Source organism: Zalophus californianus, chromosome 15, assembly GCF_009762305.2.
Source record: "Zalophus californianus isolate mZalCal1 chromosome 15, mZalCal1.pri.v2, whole genome shotgun sequence".
Taxonomy (NCBI): Eukaryota; Metazoa; Chordata; class Mammalia; order Carnivora; family Otariidae; genus Zalophus; species Zalophus californianus.
In genome coordinates, this window is record NC_045609.1 from 19,548,075 (window position 1) to 19,563,220 (window position 15,146).

Genomic DNA, 15,146 nt, shown 5'->3' on the forward strand with positions numbered 1-15,146 from the left:
TTATTCTACCCACAAAACCTCTTCTACTACTGGCTGAACACAATAGAAAAATACTTAAATATATTTTAAACATTTGATATATTTGATAAACCAGTCTAGTCAGTGCTATCAAGGGATTTTTTTGTTTAGAGGCATGACTTTCCTGCGGGAAAAATTTTAAACTTTAGAGTGTTCATTCTAAAATTACCCAACTCTGGGGCACCTGGGTGGCTCAGTCATTAAGTGTCCGCCTTCCGCTCAGGGATAGAGCCCCACATTGGGCTCCCTGCTCTGCAGGGGGCCTGCTTCTCCCTCTCCCACTCCCCCTGCTTGTATTCCCTCTTTCCGTGTCTCTCTTTGTCAAATAAATAAATAAAATCTTTAAAAAAAAATAAGATCAAATTATCCAACTCTATTATTAGTCTACAAATCCACTGTGACTAAAGAGTTCAATGAATTTACCACCTTCCAAAGAAATAAACTATGAAAAATTTAACCTTAACATTATTCCTATTAAAATTCAAGGTTTATCTCCTAATTTTAATATCCTAGAATTGTATAAGTAAATCTATACTCACATCATTTTCATTTATTATCTCATACTTCAATCATATCCTTTCTCAGATAATTGAACAATATGTTAACTATTGTATAAAGGAAGTTATGAGTACAAAAATAACGGGAACACAAATTGATCTAGTATGATCGCCACCAAAATCCAAACTGGCATTTTTTTGCAGGAACTGACAATTACAACTTAATCCTAAAATTCACGTGTAAATTTAAGGGGGATCCAGAATTAGTCAAAACAATCTTGAAAAAAGGAAGAATAAAATTAGAGCTGTCACAATTTCTGATTTCAAAGTTTACTCCAAGGCTACATTAATAGTGTGGTTCCAAAAAAATATTTGCAAATCATATATTTGATAAGGGATTAATATCTAAAATATAAAAGTACTCACACAATGTAATAGAAAAAATCTAGTTAAAAAAATGGGCAGAGGAACTAAATAGACATTTTTTCCAAGGAAAATATCCAAATAGCGAACAGGAACATCAAAACGTTCTCAACATCACTAATCTCAGGGAAACACAAATCAAGACCACAATGACATTACCTCACACCTGTTAGAATGGCTACCATCAAAAGGGAATTACACTCCTTCCCTGGGAATTATACTCAGCATCTCAGCACCAAGCCATCAGAGCTTTTATGAAAAACAGTACAGAGGTTCCTCAAAAAATTAAAAATAGAACTACCACATGATCCAGCAATTCTACTTCTGGGTATATATTCAAGAAAATGAAAACAGAATTATCAGAGAGATAATTATCATAGAACTAGGGGGAGTTGAAAGCCTGGAAGAAAAAGAGGGGTGACTGCTAGTAGGTATGGCATTTCTTTTGAGGGTGATAAAAATATTCTGAAGTTGAATGTGGTGATGGTCATCCAACTCCACAAATATACTAAAACCAGTTTACCATATATTTAAATGAGTGAGTTGAAGGATATGGAAATTATATCTCAATAAAGTTGTTATTAAAAAAATACAAACAGAAGAACTACTTCTCTGGGGAAACCACATACCCCAAGAATGCCAAATCACACAATGTCTTATTTATCCTCTGTATATGTACCCTAAAGGTAACGGAAACCCACTGAAGAGTTTTTAAATAGGGTAATGTCCTAATTAGATATACCTTTTGCAATGTTTGATGAACAGACTGGAAGAGAGCAAAACTGAACTTGAGAGATCAATTAAGAATAGGGTCTGGAGATGGATAATGGGACTCAAGAGATGTTTGGAAATTAAGATCAACAGAACTGATGGATGGTTCTGAGATGTTATATTACTCCAAGTTTTCGCCTTTGTAAAACTGTATGTATGGTGATGCCATTTACTGGGATAGGGAATAACAGAGATGTTACTATTGTTGTGGTTGTTAGTTTGCAAAAGGGATGTGTGTCAGTTTTTAATGTATTCATTCTAGATGTCTTTACATTATCCAAGTAAAGGTCAGATTAGGAGAGCAAAGAAAAACCAGAGGCAGAAGATATACATTATTATATTACATTATATTACACATATACATGTTACCAGTGTAAGTGAAAATGAACCAATTAAGAATAAAAGACACTGCTTAGGAAGAAACAGAAAGAAAAAAGAAGGAGTAAAATGGAACTGAGCAGAATACCTCAACATTTAAAGAATAAACAGAAAGAAACAAGGTGGTAAAGAAGACTGCAAAGTGGTCTTAGGAAACAGCCAGGAGAGGGTGTCATGAACACTCGAGGAAAAGTTTTAAGGAGGACTTAGTTAGCTTTGAAAGCTGCTTTTCAAAGTAAAGTGAGTAATGAAAAATGTCATTTGGACCTAGTAACAGTGAAGATTGTTAAGGTCTTTAGGGACCTTAGTGAGGAGCAAATCTGGAGGGATGATCAAACAGAAGCCAGACCGGAATAAGTTTAAGAATATTGAGTGGAGGGGTGCCTGGGTGGCTCAGTCCATTAAGCGTCCGACTCTTCATTTTGGCTCAGGTCATGATCTCAGGGTCATGAGATCGAGCCCTGTGTCAGGCTCCGAGTTCAGCACAGAGTCAGCTTGAGATTCTCTCTCTCCTTCTCTCTGCCCTTCCCCCCACTTGCAGGATGCACATGCGTGCTCTTTCTTTCAAATAAATAAATAAAATCTTTTTTTAAAAAAATAAAAGAACACTGAGTGGAAACACAATAGAAATAACTGGTTCAGTTGCGAAGGGGAGGCAAGTCAAATCCACTGCTGGAGAGCAGAGCACAGTAAAGGCAGGTTTTGAGGTTTTGTTACTGGAAACATTGAGTAATTTGAACATATTCAAAACAAAGTTAAAGAGTCAGTAGATAGAGACAGAAGTTGAAGATATAAGAAAAACAAGAGAGAATCAATAGTATTAGGTTCCTGAAGAGGTGGTAGGACTGAGGTCCAGAGGACACAGGGAAGGGCTATGCTTAGACTAGAGGATGAAAAATTCTTCAATGTGACAGGAAGAAATAAGAGGGAATGAAAGTACTTGCAGGTTAGGTATGTACATCTGTTAGCAGAACATTAAAGGAAATCCTGTCTGATAGCTTTTATTTTTCCTGAAGCAGAAGGCAAATTCATCTGCTAAGAGTGAGAAGGAAAGTGGGAGGGTGAGAGATCTGACAACAGTGAAGGTTTAAATAGTTGCCCAGTTATAGTACTGTGGGATGTTTATTCCTTGTTTAACATTATTCCATAACCCTTTTTTTTCTTTACCATATACCCACAATTAATTATAGTTTTCTAAATGAAATACCTGTACAACACTTCTTTGGTTTTATTTATAATCAGAATACCAAATTCAACTGTGCTGTTATTACCATCACATTAACAATTCATCTATAATACTTTTGTATTATAGTTTAAAAGTCAAAAGGAACACCTATATATATCATCTTACATGATGAATTTCAAAACTGGCCATTATGCTTATATAGGTAAGCAATCATTTATCATATATACAAATTTTACCTCCATACAGCTAGAAGGCATACCATTTATTCAGAGGATTTTATTCCACATTACTTAACTGTGGCATACTGTTTGCAAAGATGGCCTGAACAATCCTTCCCATCCTTGTGTGCACTGCCACTTATATTGTGACTTTTCTATTCCCACCAACAGAAACGGAGTCTATTTCTCTTCCCTATCAATATGGGCTGGCCCTGTGATATACTTTGTCCTACAGATGTGACATCAAACGACTTCCTAATGTAGATTTCAAGAGACCTTAGAGCTCTCAATCTTGCCTTCTTGGAATATGAAGATGCTCCGGCTAGCTTTCTGGAACATGAGAGATGACAGGGAAAAAGGCCCAGGCAACAGTACAATCTCCCAGACATGACAGTGAGGTCATTGTAGACCATCTAGCCCTATAGCCGGGTCATCAAATGAGCAGAGCCGTGTGAAGGACCCTAAGTGAGATCAGCAAATTGTCTACCTGAGCCCAACTCAAACCGTCAACCAACAGAATCATGAGCAAATAAAACAACTGTTTTAAAATACAGTCTGAAGAAATAACCTAATTTTAAATTTCCCTTTTCTATTTTAAAAATACAGAAAAAACTGAATATATAAACTTATTACTTTTCTCACGGAAAAATCATAAATAATATCACATTTACTTATCACATTATTTTGCACCTAAACTTAAGCTTCTTTGAAACAAAATTACCAGAGTCAGGGTCTTGTGGTTCAGCCATTCATTCATTAATTATATACTATGTGTCAGAATAACTCCAGACACTGACCACATATTAGTGAACAAAGGAGACTAAAACCCTGCCTGTACTGGGGAGATATGGACAACCCAAATCCAAAATAATATGTAAGTATTATAATAACATCTATATTTTTCAAGGGAGGAACATGTAAAGAGAAATGTTACCAATAATCACTCTTACCCTCATGCCAAGCACCAAGAACCCAATCTCTTCCATTAATGGGTACTTGCTGACCTGTTGCTTAATCTTCTCAGATGAGGCAAAAGGATCATAACTCTTTCGCCCTATCTTTACATCCATTATACAGGGCTTATTAAATTTATGGGTCACATCTTCCAGTTTTAAGTATAAATCTGTTATTAAAGAAAAACCTTAATTAGTAATAAGCAAACATATTACTACCCAAATAACTGCCAGGGGAAAACAAGATGAGGAAATCTTAAAACTTAGAAAAAAATTAAATCCAGAGTCAATAATTATTATTACTCTGAAAAAAAAAATGACCAACAAATTTGTAACAAGTATAAATATCACAGAGAAACTCTTGCAGGAAGTGATTAAATAATATTCAATCATAAGCAAAAGGATGAGATAGATATAAGGTTTCTAAGGACATTAAAATGAGATTATTTCAAAAGCTGTTTCAGAATGCATTACCCTTTTGAATACATTTTATGTCATCTGTGCCTTAGCAGATCTCTTAGTATTTTAATAATTCTTAAAAATCTTCATTTAAAATTAGTAATAGGAATAAATCCTTCCCACAGAGTACACAACAGAAGTATAGTTTAAGAAATGTAAATCAATCTAAATTATGGTCACTGCCAAATATATATTCTAGTCTTACTAGTTGCAAAAGAAAAATAAATATCTTGCTTAGAATATATGCATTCATCAAAAGCTCATCTGTAAACTACTTTGGAATCCTGCATACATCTTCCCACAGAAAACTATTATAAATGGAGATTCAAGTAAAAGATTATAAAAGTTCCAGTTATTACATACTGAAGCTGAACTAATTACAGCTTAGCTTGAAAGTAAAGTCTAGGTACACTGACGGAAATTCTCTCTTTACTTGATGGAAGGAAGGAAGGAAACGAAGGAAGGAAATTCTCTCTACTTGATGAAGGAATCTTCCCAAAGTTCTGACTGAGATCACAACTTTCAGTTATGAATATGTGAAGCACTTCTCCCAGAACCTTTTTCTCAAAAACAGAAAAGATTTTATCTGCTTTTTACCAAAGTAGCAAAGTTAGAGAAGGTATGTATTTTCTATGAATTAAATAAAAGGCCACCAGAGAAAAAAGAAGACTTACCCTCTTTTCCTTTACCTTGACCCACCAAGCATAGTTATTAAATTACAACAAGAAAGTCTGTGTTGAACTAAAAGTGAGAACAAACCTGGTAGAGCTTGTGAAAGTTTTTAAGCCCCTCAGATTTAAGGGGCATACATCTTTTCCTTGAAAGGATAAGAAATAAAGAGGTAAGTTTTACTCCTTAATCAAAGGAAGATGATTTTGTAGAACTAGGTGAACTCAAGCCCAAATATGACAAAAAACTACACCCTAAGAAACCAGCCCTGGCACACAGGAAGAAGTATGACACATTTTAAAGAAGGACTCTCACAAACAGACATGTTCAACAAGAGAAAACAAAAGGTCTGGACACAGACACAGGACTGTTGACAGTGAAAGGTAATGGCACAGTGGGAATATCCTGATCAAGAAATTGGAACCCACCCAAGCTTCTGTGCTTTAAAAGGTACCCACAGGACGGGGTGAGAAGATGGGGAAGAGAGCAGCACACAGCAGCCCCCTTCACATTCTCTCCTCCCGTCTCCGGCCACCTTGAGCCAAAGTAAAGGAAAGAGATCCATCCTTTTCCTGTAGCTGTGTAAAAATTTCAGTAACAAGGTTTATATTTCAAATATCAGAAAAGACTAATTAGAACCTAGTACAATAAATCGCTGACATTCACAAGTGTATCATTAATTTCTATAACTCAAGAGGCCCCAAAAGTCTTCCTGAGGTGAGGCGATGTATGGGAGTATAAAGATAGCAAGTGAACTTTTAGCTAAGTATCATAGCATCTTTACCTCCGTGTAGGGTTATTATTTTCTACTTGCCAATTTGGTAGTGATTAAAAACAAACAATAAACTGTTTTTTGGTAATAAGGTAGAGATGCCAGAAGTGAGAGTAGATTACAAATCTTAATATTAAAATCTCTATTTCCTCCTCCCCTCTTGGGAAGGAGGAAAATACAAATGCAAATCCCATATACAGTAGGAATACAATAAATATTTGCTGAATGAATGAATGTTTGCCTTTCTCATTTCTACTGCCCAGTGGGACTTTGGGTTTGGCCTTACTAACACTATAATAACTGAGTCATTCCTTCAGTAAACAGGCCTGAGCTTCTTGGGTTTTATTTGACATTTATTTCAACTAGCCAAATGTGTTTTTACTTTACCTTACTTTCAGGTTCTTGATATGTGATATATGACTTGAATTATGAAATAACTGCTAAATTATTAATAGCTTTAAGTAAATAACCCTTAAATTAAGGCCTACTGAGTTGGCTTAGTGTTTTTCTTTTAGTTCCCTGGCCTTGATATTTTTTTTAAGTGAAATTAAGAATTTGAGACTATAATTTCTATCCTTCCCTCTAAGTTGTAAAAATAAACATCAAAACCTGCTTTAGAGATGCAGATTTTTAAGGCTATAATGTCATATATCTAGCAGTTTGCTACACAAGTGCTTTTGAATGAAACAGGTAAATAGGAAAATGGGACATGATCTGAGCACTGAGACCTTTACTGATTTTTTTTTTTTACAGGTTGTTATCACTAGAGATAAGTCTGAATACTAATTCTCTCTGAAAAATGCTATTAGCAAATTATTTCGCTAGCATAGAGCTTAATTCAAAGTAGGTCAATCTTGAGATTCAGTAATTTAAATGCTCAAAGGCATTTTACTACAGGGGAGTTTCACTTGTGAGGCAATGCCGCAGACTGGATAACAAAGGACACTTTTTCAGCGAGGCCCCTCTGGGTATAGAATGGAGCAGTATTTTTTAATTTTCAGGTAAACAGAAAGTATGTTCTAAAACTCAAACAAAAAATCGGATGGACTAAAAATAAGATAAATGTTCTATCTGGAATGTTTTAAGTCTCTTCTGACCAAGGTCAAGGAAATAAACTACTTTAATATGATGTTTGGAAAATAATTATGATATGATTATTTAATATGATGTAACTTGCAAGATATGATTTTGAATGGAGAGATGATTTTTACATATATATGCATATACATATGTATATTTGTATGTTGTATACATCATAAATATTGAAAGGATAATAACTAGATTTACTTTTTTAAATTCTGAAAAGCTCTATTTAGGACATCAGATTCTGATAAAGCCAGTCTGCCAGAGGTCAAAGGACTGGCATTTGTGAAACTCAGATCTAAGGAGATATTCTGTAAAGGCTACTCTTGGTTTTTGTATAATAAATAAAAGGACATCTACTTTTCATAAATACGTGGAGCTCATTACAAGAGGTCACAATAACTAGACATATAGTTAAGTTTAAGAGGCTATGGCTATAAAAGATAAATCTATTATTTATCTATTAATTTATGAGAAGTATACACAGAATTTCTATAGTTCATTAATTTTTTGAGGTAAAGATCATGAAAATAACTACCAGGTGTTCAGAAATACACCACTTCGTGTTGTTATAAGCAGATTACTAAGTAAGATTTCTCAGTGGCTTTACCAATGACATGGTTAGCATGCTCAAAATATTTATATACTTCATGCTGTTGATGACCGTGTAAGATTACCCAAGATTACTATGGCTGAAGGACGCTTCCTATTTAAATATATTTTCTAATTAAATATGTATGATTAAATATAATTACCTTTAATATAAATTAAAGATAATACTTACATTGTTTTGTAATACATTAAGCACAAAAAATTCCTATAGCAAATTTTCTAGTGCTGGAATATATTCCTGACACTCTAAGAAAGAGGCAGAAAATTCCCAGTATCAAAAGAGAAAAAATAGAAACATTTGAAATACTGTGGAAAAACTGAAAGACATATAACTAAACAGTAAAGATAATTAGTTCCTTAGACTTATTTAGATGCTCTTACTGAATATTACTGATTATATAAATTATGAGGATATGGGTTCCAAGTTTCATCAAATTCTTCCTCACCATCTCTATAAAGTCTACTAGGTATTGGTTACCATCTTCATTTCTGAACCTCTCAAAAAGGAGAAAAGGCCAGAAGAAGAGCCCCATTCCAACTATGAAGCCATATGGAAAAACAGACAAGGCCTTGCTTCTGCTCTCCGCTGCAATCATCAGTCATTTCTAAAAGCAAGATAAACTGAAAGTAGAAAGAATTATAGGCAGAGACCTTGAGCCTCCAAATTTGACATAAGTGTGAAGGAGAGAACAGACATGTATGACAGCTTATTTCAGGGCACGCTTCCTAAAATTTGACTAGTAGCTAGATCCAGAAACCTAACAATTAATCAGGCTGCCAGAGATTACATTTAAAAACTTTAAATTTGCTCAAACCCACTTGAAGATATACTTTTCTATCTCCCTAAATAACTATCAATAAAAGGCTTTTGATGGTACATGTACTAGGCATTTATGTTTATACAGATACAGATGAGATTTAATATATATAACTAACTCAAAGTCTTCAAAGATAATTCACAAATGTTTTAACTTAAAAAAAATCCATTGGTCATGTTCTAAAATTAGTTAATAGTGATGATTGTACAACTCTCTGATTATACTAAAAACTACTGAATTGTATACTTTAAATGAGTGGGTTTTATGATACATAATTTATATCTTAATAAAGCTATCATAAAAAAATCAAAAGAAAAAAACCTTATTGGTCAGCACATTCTTCATATGCTTCACTGAAGTTAACAATAATTTGCTAAGCAAATTGGCAGTACTTTCTACATTTTACTACTCTGGGTTATAAGAACTATGTCAAGCTTTATAAAACTACCGTGAGCACCTAAAAAAAGATGCCCAAGACGGGGGGGAAGGCCAGTTATTCCTATGTCAAATACAGTAATGCAAATCACAGTGTTCTAAAATCTAAGAAAATATTTGGTTTCATGATATATTTATATTTATTTCATTATCAAAAGGATAAAAATAGAAAAATGATCCCATGAATTCTCTAGTAAAATCAAAGCTAAACACCTGCATAGTGCAACAATTTTTGTCTAATTTCCTCCAGAGCTAAAAAATTGAAAAGGAATTAGGAAATCCCGAGGCAATTGTTGGTATTACTGAACCATTCTGTACACATATACTTTTTTATTCCTGTCCTTTTCCCCCTTTTATTTACATTTTCTCCTCTCTCCTCTCATTTTCCTCACTTCATCTTCTTATCCCAGTAGCACCAATTTCTCCATTTATAGTAAAATAAGAATATTAGAATTTTCAAGGCCTTCTTACATAACATGCATCCTCTCAAATCTATATGGTATTATTTTCAATTTTTGGAAGAAAAAATAGAGCTCAAGAAGGTTAATGAGTTAACCAACTTCACAAAATTTGGAAAAAATCAAGGTAAAAAGCAAGTCTTTTGGGCGCCTGGGTGGCTCAGTTGGTTGGGCGACTGCCTTCAGCTCAGGTCATGATCCTGGAGTCCCAGGATTGAGTCCCCCATCGGGCTCCCTGCTCAGCGGGGAGTCCGCTTCTCTCTCTGACATTCCCCCCTCTCATGTGCTCTCTTTCTCTCATTCTCTCTCTCAAATAAATAATCTTTAAAAAAAAAAAAGCAAGTCTTTTGACTTCAAACTTACTGCTCTTTCTGTTTTAGCATAGATGTCCCTCTATTTAGTACTGAAAACCAAAAAGGTTGTCGATTGCTAGCAAGTCCTTGATTTTTAAATCATATGCTAGTAATTCCAAACTATAAAATGTTATTTTTAATTGAAATACTTCTCTCACCCAGATTCTTTCTGTATATTCTACTTTTCAAAATAATGATGCTGTTTGAGTATGGAGGTTCTTCAAAAAGTTGAAAATAGAGCTACCCTACAACCCAGCAATTGCACTACTGGACATTTACCCCAAAGATACAAATGTAGTGATCTGAAGGGGCACATGCACCCCAATGTTTATAGCAGCAATATCCACAATAGCCAAACTATGGAAAGAGCCTAGATGTCCATCAACAGATGAATGGATAAAGAAGATGTGGTATATATACACAATGGAATAAAATCTTGCCATTTGCAATGACACAGATGGAACTAGAGGGTATATGCTAACCGAAATAAGTCAATCAGAGAAAGATAAGTATCATATGATCTTACTGATATGAAGAATTTGAGAAACAAGACAGAGGAAAATAGGGGAAGGGAGGGAAAAATGAAACAAGATGAAACCAGAGAGGAAGACAAACCATAAGAGGCTCTTAATCTCAGGAAACAAACTGAGGGTTACTCGAGTGGAGGGGGGTGGTAGGGATGGGGTGGTTGGGTGATGGACACTGGGGAGGGTATGTGCTATGGTGAGTGCTGTGAATTGTGTAAGACTGTTAATCACAGACCTGTACCCCTGAAACAAATAATACATTATATGTTAATAAAAAAATTTTTAAAAAAATGATGCTGTTTGCTCATTCTACCCCTTCCTAACAATGTTTTTAAACTGAGTATTTACTTATCTAGATGTCTAATCTAGTACCATCCTCAGCAAACTTCGTTAATCTTTCACTGTCACTTTACTGATAAGTATTGATTTGCTCAAAATTAAACAGCAACCAGTAGCAAAATTTAATGGAATCCAGTTATCTTATGTTACAATGGAAACCTCTACAAAGTAAAGGTGATCATAAAGATTTGTGAAATAATTTAAGTAATGTGCTAATCTGAATCAGGGATATACTGTATATTTGGGATGAAAAAGACAAAGAAAAGAAAGAAGGAAGGGAAAGAGAAAGGAAAGAAAGAAAGAAGGAGGGAGCAAGAAAAGAGAAAAGCTAAGCTCACTTTTTTTTTTCATATTACTGAAATACAGAAGAATCCTAAATACCCGGGGAATCATAGATTTACTATTACCTAACTGAGGATACTCAGGGAGATACCATGATTCCCTACAAATGACACTTCCACACCTAGTAAATGAGTATTAGAAAAACAACTGATGAACAAGCGCAACTGGAGCCCCTTCCCTCCCTGTTCTCAAAATGCAGTTCAAGTACTATCTACATCAAAAAAAGTGTAGCTTTTTTTTTTTTTAACAAGCATATCACTAAACTCCAACATTGATCTGCATAATAAAAAAACTGGGAGTTGAGCCTATTAATTTACATTTTAACAAGCCTCTGGGTTATTCTCAAACTCAGTCAAGTTTGAAACTCTTCACCCATTCATGAACCTTCTTCAATCATTAAGTAGTCATGCTACTTGTTTACTTAATTCTGTCTGCTCTGTCAAAGGCTTTGAAAAGGCAAATACTCCTTGAAGTACTCATTAAGAAAGAGATGCTGTGCCCTTACATAGATCATTTTGTCCTCTAACAGTGAAACTTAGCGGTATTTTTTTAAAAGATTGCAATTTTTTTTAAGGGGGAGGGGAGCAGAAGCAGAAGGAGAGAGAATCTTAAGCAGGCTCCAAACCCAGCATGGAGCTCAATCTCACAACCCTGAGATCATGACCTGAAATCAAGAGTCAGATGTTTAACTAACTGAACCACCCAGACACCCCTAAATGATTGCAATTTAAAGCCTAGAATGCGATACAGAGGGAGTTACGTAAATAAAATACTTTTCTTGATTTTCCTACTCAAAATGGAAAAAGAAATTGCCCAATAAATTAGGAAAAAAGAACATCTATAAATTAACACAGTATTAAGTACATAGATTTTTGTATTCTATTATAACAAATTGGTCATTAATTTTTTTTTTTAAAGATTTTATTTATTTATTTGAGAGAGAGAATGAGAGATAGAAAGCACGAGAAGGAAGAGGGTCAGAGGGAGAAGCAGACTCCCTGCTGAGCGGGGAGCCCGATGCGGGACTCGATCCAGGGACTCCAGGATCATGACCTGAGCCGAAGGCAGTCGCTTAACCAACTGAGCCACCCAGGCGCCCGGTCATTAATTTTTTTTTTAAGACATTTATTTTAGAGAGAGAGAAAGAGTGTGCACATGTGAGTGGAGGATGGGGGGGGAAGGGCAGAGGGAGAGGAAGGGAGAGGGAGAGAAGGAGACTTCCTGCTGACCACGGAGCCAACAGGGGGCCGGATCTCATGACCCTGAGATCATGACCTAAGCCCATATCAAAAGTTGGACGCTCAACTGACTGAGCCACCCAGGTGCTCCATTGGTCATTAATGTTATACACCATTTAAGAAACTGGGTATGAAAAGCAAAAGTAGGGGTGCCTGGGTGGCTCAGCCAGTTAAACATCTGCCTTCAGCTCAGGTCATGATCTCAGGTGTCTGGGATGAAGCCCCACATCAGGCTCCCTGCTCAGCGGGGAGTCTGCTTCTCCCTCTCCCACTGCTGCCCCCTCCAACTGCTCATGCTTGCTCTCTCACTTTCTCTCTCTCTCAAATAAATAAAATCTTAAAAAAAAAGTATTAGGAAGATTTCCTTAATGAAGTAGAGAAAAGACTAGAAAGAAAAACATATATTCTGTCTGTATAAAACTCGGCTTAATTTTATACAAAGCCTTTTAAAAAGCCACTCTCAGGTCATGATCTCAGGGTCCTGGAATTGAGTCCCGCGTCAGGCTCCCCTGCTCAGTGGGGAGTCTGTTTCTCCCTCTGCCTGCCACTTCCCCTGCTTGTGCACTGTCTCTCTCTCTCTCTCAAGAAAAATAAGTAAAGTCTTAAAAAAAGTAAAAAAATAAAAATAAAAAGCCACTCTCATAAATTAATAGTAAAGGATGAATTTTTAAGAAAAGATTACCGTTTGGTGCAGTGGGAGGCGACCAGATGCCATAATATTTTGGCAAATATTTTCGTAGCTCTAAAAGAATTCCATCAGTACAGTCAGCAGCATAAACCTGAAACAAAGAGAAATATAACATTTGCATGATAGTTTCTTATAATGCTTTACAATTGCCTTACACATTTCTCAAATAAAACAATACTGTTGAATCATAATTTATCTCGTATGAGTTTCAATTGGAATTACATTTGGAAGCAAAAAAAAAAGATTACTGTGTGTCTCCAACAAAAAAGTATGTATTGTTTAGAGCACATTTTTCTTGGTTATCTAATTCTAGCCTTTCACTGTCCTTGAACTATTTTAAATAAGTTGTAGATAAAACTTTCAGCAAATGCAAAATAACTCTTGTCCATAGAAATGTAAATAAATTCTGGCCAGAAGAAGTTCAACTCACTTCCTTCCACCTTCCACCACCCCTCATGGGAGGGCAGAACATATATATTTCAACTTCCCTTTATTCCTTATAAATTTGTGCTTCTTTGGCTTCTCTTTTGAACCACTTTCAATATCTGCTTGGTTCCCTCCTTATACAATGAGTTTAACAAAATCTTTAACACATACTTATTTTATATCTGTAAGGGAGTTATGATTTTTTAAAATATTTTATTTATTTGACAGAGAGAGAGAGAGCACAAGTAGGGGGAGTAGCAGAGGGAGAGGGAGAAGCAGGCTCCCCACTGAGCAGGAAGCCCAATGTGGGGCTTGATCTCAGGACCCTAGGATCACAACCTGAGCTGAAGGCAGATGCTTAGCCAACTGAGCCACCTAGGCACTTGGGAGTTAGGATTTTACCTTTAAAAAATTATCCTTTAACTCAATGTAAGTCTAATTATTGTTCATTTAATTCCTTGATTTATAACCAGTAATAATTCTAGAAAATACGAGATATGTTCACATATCCTGGAACTAGATTCTTAGTTTTTTTCCTAGAAGAGGGAAAGAAAATATTTTTGGTTTAAAAACAACTTGTAAGGCATGTTATCCAATGAATTCTCACAATATGGTCTACCTAATTATCCAAGATCATTAAAGTTCACTGGTGTAAAATGCTTATGAAATCTTAGTGCTACAATTCTATTTGTCAAGCCATATTCATGTCAAGTAGTTACACATAAAACAGAATTCTACAGAATAAACTCAAGTGTGACAGGACTCACCAAATATGTGATACACTGTATTCCCCAGCTTTCCCTATTGAAATGTGAGCAGAAGTGATATTTATTAGTCACTTCTAGACCAAGGTAATTAAGAGAAGGGTATACCTTATCATCCCTTTGTTCCTGGCATAACATCAGTGAAGGCAGAGTGTTCATGATGACATAACAACAGGATGGAGGAACCAAGTATATCTCTATGTACTTGAAGTCCATGATATATTTGTAAGTAAAAAAGATAAAAGAACTGGAAGAGTATATATAAGAGGTAAACTTTCTCTCCTTACTTTAAATATTTTGGGGGGGGGTGATCAAAAAAACTTTCTAACTTGAGAAATGTAGGATAAAATATAATAAACATTTTCTTAAATGCTTAGCTGAGCTCCCAAGGAAGAGAAAAGGAAACTCACAGGGTTCTAAAATAAAGAGGGAACCAAAAGAATTAAACTGAGCAGTGAAGTTTGGGCTTCATAAAGGTCCACTCTGAAGACCTGAACCAAAGGATCTCTGAATTTAGGGACTCAGCATAGATGAAGACAGAGTTACTATACTGAAATAGGGAGAGTAAATGAAAATCTAACTACTGAAAAGTAAAAACCCTGTCATTCTCTCCCTTCCCCTACCATTACACTCTAAAAATTCTGGAGGCCAAATTGATCAAGAAAGAGATAGAAGCAACAAATAAACAAATAATATTAGGAATATAAAAGAAGTCATAT

At 35.3% G+C, this 15,146-nt stretch overlaps 1 protein-coding gene across 2 annotated transcripts in view; it reads right to left on the bottom strand.

Moving 5' to 3' along the window:
* Positions 1-15,146, bottom strand: part of IPMK (inositol polyphosphate multikinase) — a 45,493-nt gene that overhangs the window by 10,734 nt on the left and 19,613 nt on the right. For both annotated transcript variants that reach the window (XM_027596386.1, XM_027596385.1), the window contains exons 3-4: positions 13,232-13,328; positions 4,442-4,614 (exon numbers count right to left, since the gene is read on the bottom strand). In XM_027596386.1, the coding sequence (XP_027452187.1) occupies positions 4,442-4,614; positions 13,232-13,328 (270 nt within the window). The remainder of the gene's footprint in view (positions 1-4,441; positions 4,615-13,231; positions 13,329-15,146) is intronic.